A 12,523-nucleotide genomic window follows, 5' to 3' on the forward strand; every position below is an offset into this window, starting at 1 on the left:
AATATATAAATAGTTCATTGATACCATCAAAACGCCGCAGAGCCCCAGTGGCCTAATGGATAAGGCACTGGCCTCCTAAGCCAGGGATTGTGGGTTCGAGTCCCATCTGGGGTGAAATATTTTGCTTCCCATTGTGAGTCTAAAATGGAAAAATCTAACAAGATCTCCAGTGTGGGGTTAATGATATGACACTTTTAGCAGTGAAGTTAAGTTCCCTCTGAAAGTACACACAGATACGTTGTTCCTTTTTCCTCTGGTATGCAGCCAATCAGGAAACGCTCCACTCCGTTGACACACAGGTTTGCCTCGGACTTTCCCTTCGCCTCATAACTGATTTCCTCCTCGCCTGAGCCACATCAGACCGACCCGCTCTGCAGTTAGTTTAGATTTTAACTCCATTTACACCGCCATGCATTTAGTAAACAGGCTCTATGTCTTTCTTCTGTGTAGTGTGGCTGCGACTTTCGCCTCTGCTGACAGTAAGTAGGCCGAGTTCATGTGAAATCACGGCTGGTTGTTGAAGGATATAATGGCTTTATTTCTCTGGGTTTAACATATACTAGTCGGCTGTGAGCGTGCATGCACTATGTATTCATTTTACTGACAGTGTCTGTCAGCTGCTGTGATTTAAGATGTGTCAGATAATTTGATAAGCTTGAGTTGTGTTCTGTACTGATTCAGGAAAGGCTGCAGGGTAATCCCCAAACTCACAAGACCTGCCACTGACATGTTGTCGTTTTAACTTTCACTTTAGTTGATATCCTCAAATCTATCTAAGCATAAAGTAATACAGAAGAGAGAAGGAAAGACATGCAGGCGAGGGATATATTTAGTGAATGGAAAATCTGGTCTCGTGACCCCTTAGATGTCATCTTTCACTAAAGCTAATAAAAACTACTTTAAATATAAGAATGCACAGTATAGATGCACCAGTATAGGCTACTATCATATCAGGCTAGCATCAGCTTAAGACATAAATGTCAATATTAGTGGACTGGTAGATTTACTTCACATAGAACTGCACTTGTAGGGGAGACCGGGGTTGGTTGGCACACAGCTTAATGTAAGCTTAATGAAATGTAACATAAGAATGTCTGCCTCATGGATCTGATCTCATCTACTTGTTTAAAAGTCACTAACTTTTTGCTGAGGGCAACTTTCAGTTTTATAGTATCAAAAGAAAGAAGAGGTCTGTCGATGAAAAATTGTTAGAGATATTGGAAGTGTGTTACTTCTAATTGAAAGACAAAGAAATAGACTACATTTTGATTTAAGATTTGAAAGTGGGAGTTTTAAAACAGCACTGGGAAACTGGAGAGATGTCCTCTCGCAAAACCAGCGCCGTTTGGCTGTACTGTACTTTGATCTAGAAAATGAAAACAAGGTAGCATGTAGGCTGTGTCAGAAAAAAAGGCATATGATCACTCGACTGGAGCAATTCGCAACCACATTCAGCTCAAGCATTTGGATGTTAACCTGCACAAAATGACGGCTGCTGCTGCTCGCGGTGCTAGCCACACACAGACCAATTTGACATCATTCACCCGGAGACTGTGATCTGTCTGAGAAGGTAACGCAGCTCATCACGACAATGACCTCACAAGATATGCTTCCACTTAACTTTGTTGTAGGTAAAAGCTTCAGGAAGTCTATGCAGTATGTTGAGCCTGAATACAAAGTGCCAAGATTTTTGTAACTATGGCATTCTAACATTGTGCCAACCAAATCCAAAATGTGTGCCACATTCACATGTATGTAGTTTTTTGTCGAGCCGCGAGTGTCACCTAGTTTTACATTAGCAAAGATTTATGATGAAAAATCACAGGACATGCACTTCTGTGTGCGCATGGTGAGAGAGGAGAGGGAGAGACGCTGTGCTGCTGCCAGAGGAGTCCCCTCTGAGTCCCCTCTGAGTCCGGGGCTGTTCATAAAGCATTCAGGACGCCACAGTTTATCCCACACGACTGAAGCTGCCCCTCTTTTTGGAACCACCACGGAGTCTGTAATAATTGTGTTTTCAGCCATGTTTATTGTTGCCATGGGTAACAGAATGATGTCATTATGTCAACAAGATCATGAATCAAACCCACAGCTGCTGCAGCCAGGACTAGGCCTTTGTACATGGGGCGTCCGCTCTACTGGGTGAGCTACTGGGTGCCCCCCCACCTTTATTGACTGTTGTGTAGCAAGCCTTGCATAGCCATTTTGTTTTGTTTACATCCTCTTACTGCAATGACGTTTGATGTCTTCTCAGAGATGACAGCAGCCACGGCGTACTGGGACTCTCAACACAAGATGGTCCGCCTGAAGGAGGGGGTGCTGGAGACAAATGGGGATGCATATGGCTATCTGAATGACACCCTGTCCACCACGGGCTGGAGCATCCTAGAGATCCGCGCCGGGTACGGAAAGACCCCTGAAACTGATGATGTGACTTTCTTCCTGGCTGGCTACCTCGAGGGCTTCCTCACTGCCCAGTAAGTGTCACCAGTGTGCTGTTGTGCTCAAAGTTCCAGTTCATCTGTGTTAGCCAAGCATTTGATAACCAAAGCAAATATCAGAAATCAGATTGGTGATTGGCTGGTCAGTGTATCGATCGATGGGAAGCTGATGAGAAACTCAATAAAGATAATGAGCTTTGCCCTTTGGCACCTTCTGTAACAATTAAGAAATGATTGACGGCTCCCACCAGCCTCTCTCATGATGCAATACGAAATCACAAGGATCATTAAAAAACTTGTTTTTAGACTTTGAAGTCTTAACTTTCATTATTCAGATTACATTCTTCTAGTATGCATATGTCTTCTTCCTCCCCAGGCAGATGATGGACCACTATGCCAACATGTATCCGCAGCTGATCGAAGACCCCAAGGTCGATGTCTTGGTTCAGAGTTTCATGGCGTGAGTCTGTTCTCTTTTCCTTTTTAAAGAGTAAAAACACAGAAGCAGCCCTGTATTCAAATACAATACACACACTGAGTCACACAGTACCGTCATCATCTTTCATATCCTCTTCTCAGAGCTGTTCAGTTGAACTCACACTACGCCCCCACCTCAGGGTGTGATGTCGCCAGACATTTAAGCTCTGCCTGTAATGGCAATCGACTGCTCTCGACCAGACTACAGTTTAAAATTGATAACTCTGGAAGGTTTTGAGTGACCCGAGGCGATCAAACTTCTTTCAAAGTATTAAGTCACTGTGTTAACATGTACTGTATGTGTTGGACTACATGTCTGCAGAGCTTCTTAGTGTTTTACAGTATATGATTATGATGAATAATGGGAACTGTAAATTGCACATGTCGCCCCTGGGCTTGTAGGAAGCAGGACGCGTGGACCAGAGAGCAGGTGAAACTGAACAAGAGCTCCGATCCCCTGTGGACACATGCAGGCTTTATCGTGGCTCAGATGGATGGACTGCAGGCCGGAGTCGCAGACTGGGCCAAGAAACAAGGGAAAAAGGTACGAAGGGCACATAACACTATCGTATCATTGCATTTTAAAGGGTAACTTTTTCAACCTGGACCCTTTTTCACATGTTGTTGTGTCCAAGTAACTAATGTAGACCATTGTTTAAAGTGGTCTAGTATTAAGTGAGGGGGCTGCGGTCAGCAACCGTCAATTTACGTCCACTAAAAGTGCTTGTTTTTGCCACTGACTGGTTCTGATTGTTGTTATAAGTGTCCGACAACTTATGGAAACGACACATACGGAGATAGATAGATAGTTTTTGATCCACTCTGAGTACACGACACCACTTATGGTGCCAGTATTTCTAATGATAAAACTGCCAATGTTAGACTCTCAATTGTTTATCTTGTAAATTGCATCTATACCACACATAGCATAGATTTATTTGTGTTTAGCACCAGTTTAAGGTCACTAATAGATTGTTGTTGGAACATTGAGTTAAACAGCAGCTTGGATAGTGTAGATTTGGTATGAAAAGTCTCTAAATAGCTCATGATTTCAGTGACTTTAAGCTCGGTTTTTCTGTATGAGATCCATTTTTGGATTGGTGTCTGTCTCACTATGTAGGGAAAACCACTGCTACTCAGTTTCATTTGCTAACAGCTGTTTATCTGCTGTCCTTCCCGTAGCCGCTGTCCCTGTATGCCATCCAGTTCCTGAATGCAGTGGGAGACCTGCTGGATCTGATCCCAGCCCTGACACATCCCTCCAACCCTCGCCTCAGAGACTTCAAACTTCCAGGGATGGGACACTGCTCTGCTCTGATCAAGGTCAGACATCAAAACATGTTCCAGAAAGGCTCATTACATACTTCACAGAAGGAATGCACATGCTCTTCAAAGCTCCTGTGTACTAAATGTGTTTAGTTAAGCGTTATAAGTTGAGATCAGATGATTTATGTAAGTGTGCAACATGAGAAACAAATCTACTGGTGCACTGGAGGCATGAGAAAATATTCTTCATCCTACATACTTATTTATGGGATGCACAGCTTCCCGTCCTATTTTTAAAGCTCTCTCTTTACACTATAGAAGAACTCAGTCTATAAAAGTACCTGTTCCTCCTCTGTGGCCATTTTTAACACCCACACCAAGAATACAGGAATACACGGCTTAGTGTTCCTAGAGATGCATACAGTACATGTAGTTTCATTTGCTACGTAAACGAAAAACTCCCACACACTTGTGTCAGTGAAAATGTGTACAGTGTGTATAGAAACAGGTCTTAGTATGGAAGAAAGTGTCAGCAACTCTCTGTGTGTCTTATCCAAGATAAAAAAAGATATATCTTACTATATAATGACGAAAACTCTGTCTGTGTGTCTGTTCCACGTTTTTCTCCTCACTGACTTGGTCAATCCATGTGAAATTTGGCACAGTGGTAGAGGGTCATGGGAGGATGTGAATGAAGCAATATTACATCAATTGGCCAAAGGGGGGCGCTATAGCAACCGATTGAAATTGCAAACTTTGAATGGGCATATCTCATGCCCCGTATGTCGTAGAGACATGAAACTTTGCACAGAGATGCCTCTCCTCATGAAGAACAAATTTGCCTCAAGAACCCATAACTTCCGCTTATATAGATTTTCCACCATTTTGAATTTTTTGAAAAACACTTCAAATCGATCTCTTCCTAGGAAGTTTGAGCGATCTGTATGAAACTGGGTGAAGATAATCTAGGGACCAATATCTAAAGTTCCCTCTTGGCAAAAGTTGGAAAACTTACTAAAACTGAGCTTCTATAAGGCAATGAATATTGTGGAGGGCGTGGCTCATCACATAAAGGTGTATAACATCTCAAGGGTTTCACCCATCACCACGCAACTTTGTAGGCATCTGACCACACATAATCTGAGGGGACCCCTCCATTATTGACCCCATCAAACAAAATGGGGGCACTAGAGAGCTCATTTCTTATCTAGGCCTAACCGCCATATGGATTTTTACTAAACTTGGTAGATATGTAGAACAGGACGCCTCAAGGTGACTGGAGAAATGTAACTCTAATTGGCAACTGGGTGGCGCTATAACAACAGAAAAATGCTTACAAATGGCTAAAATGCGACCGATCGCTGTGGCTCCCCCTGTGGACCAATGTTGGTTTTTTTCTAATTTTTGGTATGACTAAGTCATGGTATGGTATGCTGTACATAATCATGGAAACTGTCAGTGTGTCATTCTGTCTGTCAGTCATTCTGTCTGTCCCACGTTTTTCTACTCACTGATGTGGTCAATCTATGTGAAACTGCACATAGGCATTGAGGACTGGCATAGGTAGAAGGTGACAAAGCTACCAATGGGTATGGACTAGTATTAAGTAACACTGAGAAAGCAGAAAGACCCATAGCCGCTTATCCTGTTGGGGATAGTGGGGGGGCGGGAGCCTATCCCAGCTGACATTGTGCGAGAGACGGGGATGGATCTGGGGCGGGTCAGGACAGCCCTGTCAGAATTTATGTATTTATTTAATCTTTTTATTGATCAATTAATCCATCCCATTCTCAAGAACACAACATCTTAAGAACACCATGAGGGAATTTCCATAAATTTGGCACAAACGTCCACTTGGAATCAAGGATGAACTGATTAGGATAATTTTGATGGTCAAATGTCACTGTGACCTGAGGAATACTGTAATTATGACAAAAACATACACAAATGACTGAGTGATGGCATTATATATCCAAAAAGTCAAAGGTCAACTTCACTGTGACATCATGATGTTCTGCTACAACAGTTTCCCGGTCGTTACTCAACATATCTCACAAACAGAAGGGGAGACATTTGGTCAGAGACTGAAACGGTGACACAAATTTTGGGTGTCCACCTTGTAACTGTGCAGATTGTTTAAATCTGTGCTGCCAGGGTGAAGATGTGTGTGAAGCTGCTATAGCTACTTTGCAGTAACATTCATATTGTCAGCTGTCATGGCTACATGTGACTCTGGACAGACATGGTTGTAAACTGTAACTGCAGCTTGTCTGGTTCAGAGAGGCATACAAGCACAAGGCTGTAATTCTAGTTTTTCATTTGGAGCCTTTTATTACATCAAACATATTTGCTACATTATTGAGCACTGCTGTGTTTACATTCTGGACCAGCTTTTGTAAGATGACACCGAATTCGGTTGGATGACGTTTTTTTTTTTTTATGGTGTACGCCAAATACAAAAATCCACATCTTCTCTGTCGTGTTTTTCACATATACTTGTAATACAGTAACAGTCCATAGGGCAAAGGAGCTTGAAGATGACGCCCTGCCTCTTTACCTCTGGCATTAAACTGTGTCACTGCATGAAAAATGGTGTTGAGGCTGTGTGAAAATCTGATTCACACTGACACAAATTCCAGTCATTTCTGCCGACACAGGAAAACCCTATCTTAGTCTGTCTCGTTCTGTCCTCCCCTTCAGATGCTGCCTGGCTATGAGAACCTCCTCTTTGCCCACTCCAGCTGGTACACATACGCTGCCACAATGCGGATCTACAAACACTGGGATTTCCGCATCACTGAGCCCAACACGGCCACTGGGAAACTGTCCTTCAGCAGCTACCCTGGTATGTACAACAGTCCTCAGGAATTCTCCATAACAAGATTTACAGTCAGGGTTTATCCAAACAGCAAGAGCCCATGACGTCCAACAGGACAATACAACAGTAGCGTATGAAAGTTAAACACTTTCCATCATAATTATTTCCTCTTTCAAAATTCTGACATTACACCAGCATTCTCAATTAAACACTGCTTCTCTCCTGGACACATACAGTAATACACATACATGCTTTTCTGTGCAATGGCTTGCAGGTTTAATAATATTTGTTCATCACTTCTCATCTCCCACAACATCCACCAGCACACACACACACATCTATATCAATGAATCTACATTTGAAATGTGGTTAAATGTAGCTTGTTTGCAAAGATTGTCCAAAATGGTCTCAGCTCATCTTTCTCTCAGGCTTCCTGGTGTCTCTGGACGACTTCTACCTCTTGGGCAGCGGCCTGATGATGACCCAGACCACCAATAATGTCTTCAACTCCTCCCTTTTTGGCTCGCTCACTCCCAACAGCCTGCTGGCGTGGCAGAGGGTGCGGCTGGCTCACAGTTTGGCACATACCGGAGAAGAGTGGGCCAAAACCTTCGCCAAGTACAACTCTGGTGAGTGATTGCGTAGTGATTGTGCAGCAAATTATTTTAAAAGACGACAGTAACATGAAGAGACACACAAGTATGACATGAATCAATAACAGTTAATTAAAGACCATCCACCAGGAGCAGGATGGGAGATAATCTTAAAAGGAATCTGGTTGTAGTCTTGCAAACAGTCACCCTGCACGATGTCCAGTCTTTGCAAAATCTTAGCGTGACTAAAAAGCCACATCGTCTTAAGATGTGAGAGGGTGTCACACTTTAGTCTTTCAAGTCTTTTATTAAGTCTTCTAAGTCAGTGGTTCCCAACTGGTGGGTCACGGTCCATAAGTGGGTTGTGGGTTCACTCTGAATGGACCACAAGTGACTTGCAAACACGTCAAGTTTGTAAAAAACACACTTTATATTGACGTACAGTGAATTTCCGTCAGAGAGCTCGACGCTGAAGTTTGACGCTGAATGTACTGAACTGTGTGGACCTTGAACTAATGACTAAGGAGAAATCTGGACCCATATCTGGACTAGTTGGGAACCATTGCTCTAATGTGTTGTAGGCATTAGCTGCTATTACCATGCCTGGGATAAAAAAGGCAATAACTCTGGCTCTGCTTGTGTAGGTACCTACAACAACCAGTACATGGTGTTGGACAGGAGCAAGGTGAAGCTGGGCCACAGTGTTGATGATGGTGCTCTGACCGTGGTGGAGCAAATCCCCGGACTGGTGGAGTACTCTGACCAGACGCAGGCTCTGCGCAGAGGTAACACACATCTTTATTCTGTTTTCTGCTGTATTTGTTTAATTCATGTAAAGCTTACCTTTCCCACTGCCTCTGTTTACCACAGGTTACTGGCCGTCCTACAACGTTCCCTTCCACCCAAGGATCTACACGATGAGTGGTTACGGAGAAATGTGGAAGGAGTATGGAGAGGACTTCTCCTACGATCTCTGTCCCAGAGCCAAGATCTTCCGTCGTGACCAGGCTGGTGTCAAGGACCTGGACTCCCTGAAGCACATCATGAGGTTTAATGGTGTGTGGCTCTGTCTCATTGTGTCACTTTATGACTGGTTCTCTGTCAACAGGAATCTGCATACCTTATGTTAAAAAAAGACGCTGGGCGCAGCACTTTTTCTCTGGGCTGCCGCATACACTCTCTCCTAATTGGGAACAACTGAAAGAAGACGCCAGCACATGGCTTTCCATGTATGCACAGAGAAGGACAGGGAGGTTTGCACTCTGCCTCAGGTCTTCCATGTAGGCACATGGAATGGAGAACAAAGCCATACCACGAAATAGCATACTGCAAATAGAAAATAAAATTTTGTTTGACTGAGGTGGTCCTGACTGAAAAACATGTTTTTCCTCTTACCTGTAGTGCTATTATCCTTCTCCATCGTTTTAGTGTGAGTTGCCAAATGTTGGCAGTATCGGCCCTAGAGACATCTGCATTCTCTTGAATATTATGGAACTAGAAGACACAAACCACACCTGCCAACCGTATCACTCAGTACGTTTACTGTACATGGACAGTTTAATTCCACTTTTAATTGGAATGAAAGGCCATTCCGATTGAAAATTAAATCCGATTAAAGGGGGTGGTTTATTCCGTTTGTCATTCCGAATGAAAGAATTTTGTGTGCATGTACACACTCATTCCTCTTTAATTTCATTCCGGTCTTTCTGCACATGCTCGTTTTCTTGCCCTTCTGGCACGATGACGTATATAGCGCGCATAGCAACGGGCTGCATAGCAACAGGCTAAGATAGAGCAGTCGGACTCGTTGCACTCACCGGTTTCTATTCACCACAGCACGGTCTTCTACCTCTCTTCTCCTCCTCAACAGATGAAGCATTAGCAGAACAAGGTTGTTGTCGTACTGCTGCTTCAAGAATATAAGCAAAAAGCCCAAAAAAGGCACTAACAACGGCGTCGTCAAGCATCTTGTTATCCGGAGCGAGGACTACAGTGTTATCTTCCGGTAAACGTAAACACGTAACATCCGTCCAATCAGAAACCTTCCCTGCCCCAAACCTTGCGCAGACCTGAATAAAGGCGATTAAACTGATCTCCCGTGTAAACCCTCATTCGGAATGAATTTTTCTCATGTAAACTACCTGGAAACACTTTAATTCCGAATGATTTCATTCAGATTTATTTCATTCCGAATGAGAAGCCATCATGTAACCGTAGCCACTGTGCAGAAAGAAGCATGCTTCTACTGCTAGCTCATCTGGCACCAGGAAGCAAGCTAACGTTACAGCTCAGCCGAGGAGGACACCATTAATGTTTACATCTCCCACTGTCACAAGCCTCTTGTTCATGAGTAGATGCATGCTTTCGTCTGTGCAGTGATACGATTGGTGGGTGTAAATCATTAGAAAGAAAATAGTTCCTACATGAAACTGCTCACAACAAGGTCTGTGGATTAACTTGAGTAACCGGGTCATGATTTCTGGCGCTTTGAGCACCACAAGCTGAGTGCTATCTAGTTCTATTATACTGGAGAGAAGGGAGACATCTGTACGGCTGATATCTCCAACACTCGGCAACTCACACCAAAACAATCTAGATGACAAATAGCACTACAGGTAAGAGGAAAAAAAATTTTTTTTAATTTGGGGTGAACTGTCCCTTTAAATAATTTATCAGGCCACATAGGCGTTTCTAGCCCATTTTTGGGGGTGCTGAAGCACCCCTAAATTGAATCCCAGCACCCCTAATATTTGAGAGATTTGTATTTATTTATTTATTTATTTATTTATTTTACTGTATGTCCTAGAAAAGTGAGCTAGAAAAGTGTCAAAACCATACAGTACTTGGTTGAAACGTAATATTTTAACAACAAAAATACAGCACCCCCGCCCCGCCTCAAAAATGGTTTGATCCACCCCATCCCTCCCGCCTTTGCCCGACCCGGTCTCTGAGCGCTCTACCTGCACAGAGCAATGCGCTGCCTTCTAGAGTGGGGGATATGCAGTACCTGGCTGAAACCAGGATATGTGGCACATTTCTTAACTTCTACCACTCAATACCAACACATTATTATCATTACCACTCCTCATTTTTGCTGCATTTAATCGTAGGTCACTGTTTATGTTGTTAGGTAGGAGTTAGCTGACGTTTTTTCTAGCTAGGAAACGTTACAGGTGGTCAGTACTATTGTCCTCTGTTTGAATTGGAATGAGAGAAGCTAGCTGTTGTGTCATGTACATGTGTTAATATTAAAGCCAAGGTGCTACTGACTAGCTAACTGACTGGATGCCCATTAACATTATAACTCCGTGTGTGTGTGTGCGTGTGCGTGTGTGTACAGACAGACAGACAGCCTCATCATGTGTATATATATATTACAGACAAGAAGGAAAAAGGCAGAGATAAACATTGAAAAAGTCAATTACTGTTAATGTGTTAATGTTACATGTTGTGCATTGCATTTCAAATAAAAGTCCAAAAAATAAGTCCAAGGTCCATTTTTGGTATTTTTGGTACTCACTCTCGGGGGCTGGTTTACTCCCTGAAATTAGGGTTACGATATGTTTCTTTGATGATTCCAATCCATTCCTCTTTTGCTGTGGCTCAGCATTTAAATAACCTTTATCAGATTTGATGGTTTAGTCACAGACTTTCCCAAAAAGTGTTGTGCTTTTCTTTCACAAATGTGGGAATGAAATTGCGTTAAAATGTACAAAACAGTGAAATTTATCTTGCTTGGCCGGGCAGCTCTCTGGGTGCTCAGCACCCCTAAACCTCTGATCCTAGAATCGCCCCTGTCAGCCCAGAACCTCCTTGATGTTAACAGTTTTGTTTGTTTGCCTGTTTTCAGACTACAAAAACGATCCATACTCCAAGGGGGATCCCTGCAAGACCATCTGTTGCCGTGGCGACCTGAGGGACGTGAAGCCTACACCGGGAGGTTGCTATGACACAAAGGTAGTGCCCTTTCACCACGGCAGTCTTGCATTACAGCAATAGAGGTGGCTTAGGTTGTGAAAAAAATCAAATGCCTTTTAGCTCAGATAGCCTCTGGTGCCTGTGTTGTCCTGCGTCCAGGTAACAGACTTCAACATGGCTGGGGACTTCCGTGCGGAGGCGGTGAACGGACCAACGACACAGGATGGACTCCCGCCGTTCTTTTGGGATAAATTCAGCAGCATCACCCACCAGGGTCTGCCGCAGTACTACAACTTCACCTTCGTCAGGATGCAGCCTCTTCTCTTCGAGCCTTGAGGTGTGTGTGTGTTTGTAAGTGAGACAGAGAGAGATGTGTCTGTGTGATGCTTTGTGATGAATGATGGGAGTCAAAGGTACAATCTGATGTTTCTTTTGTGGTTCACACATCTGTTTACACACTGATGATTTTTATTTTGATTACTGGGAAAAGTTCAGAATTGCGTCCCACACACAAATGCCTATGTTTTTAAATTTTGGGAGTAATAGTACGTCCTTCCATCTGATTAAATGCACAATGTCAAACTGCCGATCAGATTTTAACTCAGTATTTTAACATATCTTGTGCAGATCATTTGTTTTTTTACCTGCTGCCATTTGTGCCTAGAACACTGAGAGTAGCTTTATGATTTTATAAAATGCAGAATCAATGCACTAAATCAGTGCTCATACCGTCTTCAATCCTTTTTTTTAGAAGCTTGAATGTCTTAATGCAAACACTATAATTGCGGTAGTAAATGAAATCAGTGCAATGTTATACTCAGGGCTGTTGATCCTCTCTTGTGCTGGATTTGTGTGCATCTTTCTCTTATACTGTGCAAAATGAAAATGTCTCAGGTTTGTATTTTTGTATAAGCCTGTTTATTATGTGAAATGATGTGTAACACTGCACATCTGCACCATGCCAACATTTAATGTGATGATTGTTTATTAAAGTTATACAGTTGTGCCAG

General features: G+C 43.0%; 1 protein-coding gene and 1 non-coding gene across 3 annotated transcripts; both read left to right on the top strand.

Moving 5' to 3' along the window:
* The first annotated feature begins 41 nt into the window (after nt 1-41).
* On the top strand, nt 42-114 carry trnar-ccu (transfer RNA arginine (anticodon CCU)). Its single transcript has one exon. It is a non-coding gene; the product is annotated as a tRNA-Arg (tRNA).
* Nucleotides 115-291: 177 nt separating this feature from the next.
* On the top strand, nt 292-12,523 carry plbd1a (phospholipase B domain containing 1a). Of its 2 annotated transcripts, none has more exons than XM_033643825.2 (11): nt 292-479; nt 2,255-2,477; nt 2,818-2,901; nt 3,321-3,462; nt 4,101-4,241; nt 6,885-7,029; nt 7,431-7,631; nt 8,240-8,380; nt 8,466-8,651; nt 11,446-11,552; nt 11,673-12,523. In XM_033643825.2, exons 1-11 carry the CDS (start codon nt 410-412, stop codon nt 11,847-11,849), a joined length of 1,617 nt encoding a protein of 538 aa, XP_033499716.1. In that variant the 5' UTR covers nt 292-409; the 3' UTR covers nt 11,850-12,523. The 2 variants fall into 2 exon arrangements, with proteins under 2 accessions (XP_033499716.1, XP_078017384.1); XM_078161258.1 differs by lacking the exon at nt 292-479 and adding an exon at nt 1,844-2,142.

Source organism: Epinephelus lanceolatus, chromosome 18, assembly GCF_041903045.1.
Source record: "Epinephelus lanceolatus isolate andai-2023 chromosome 18, ASM4190304v1, whole genome shotgun sequence".
NCBI lineage: Eukaryota > Metazoa > Chordata > Actinopteri > Perciformes > Serranidae > Epinephelus > Epinephelus lanceolatus.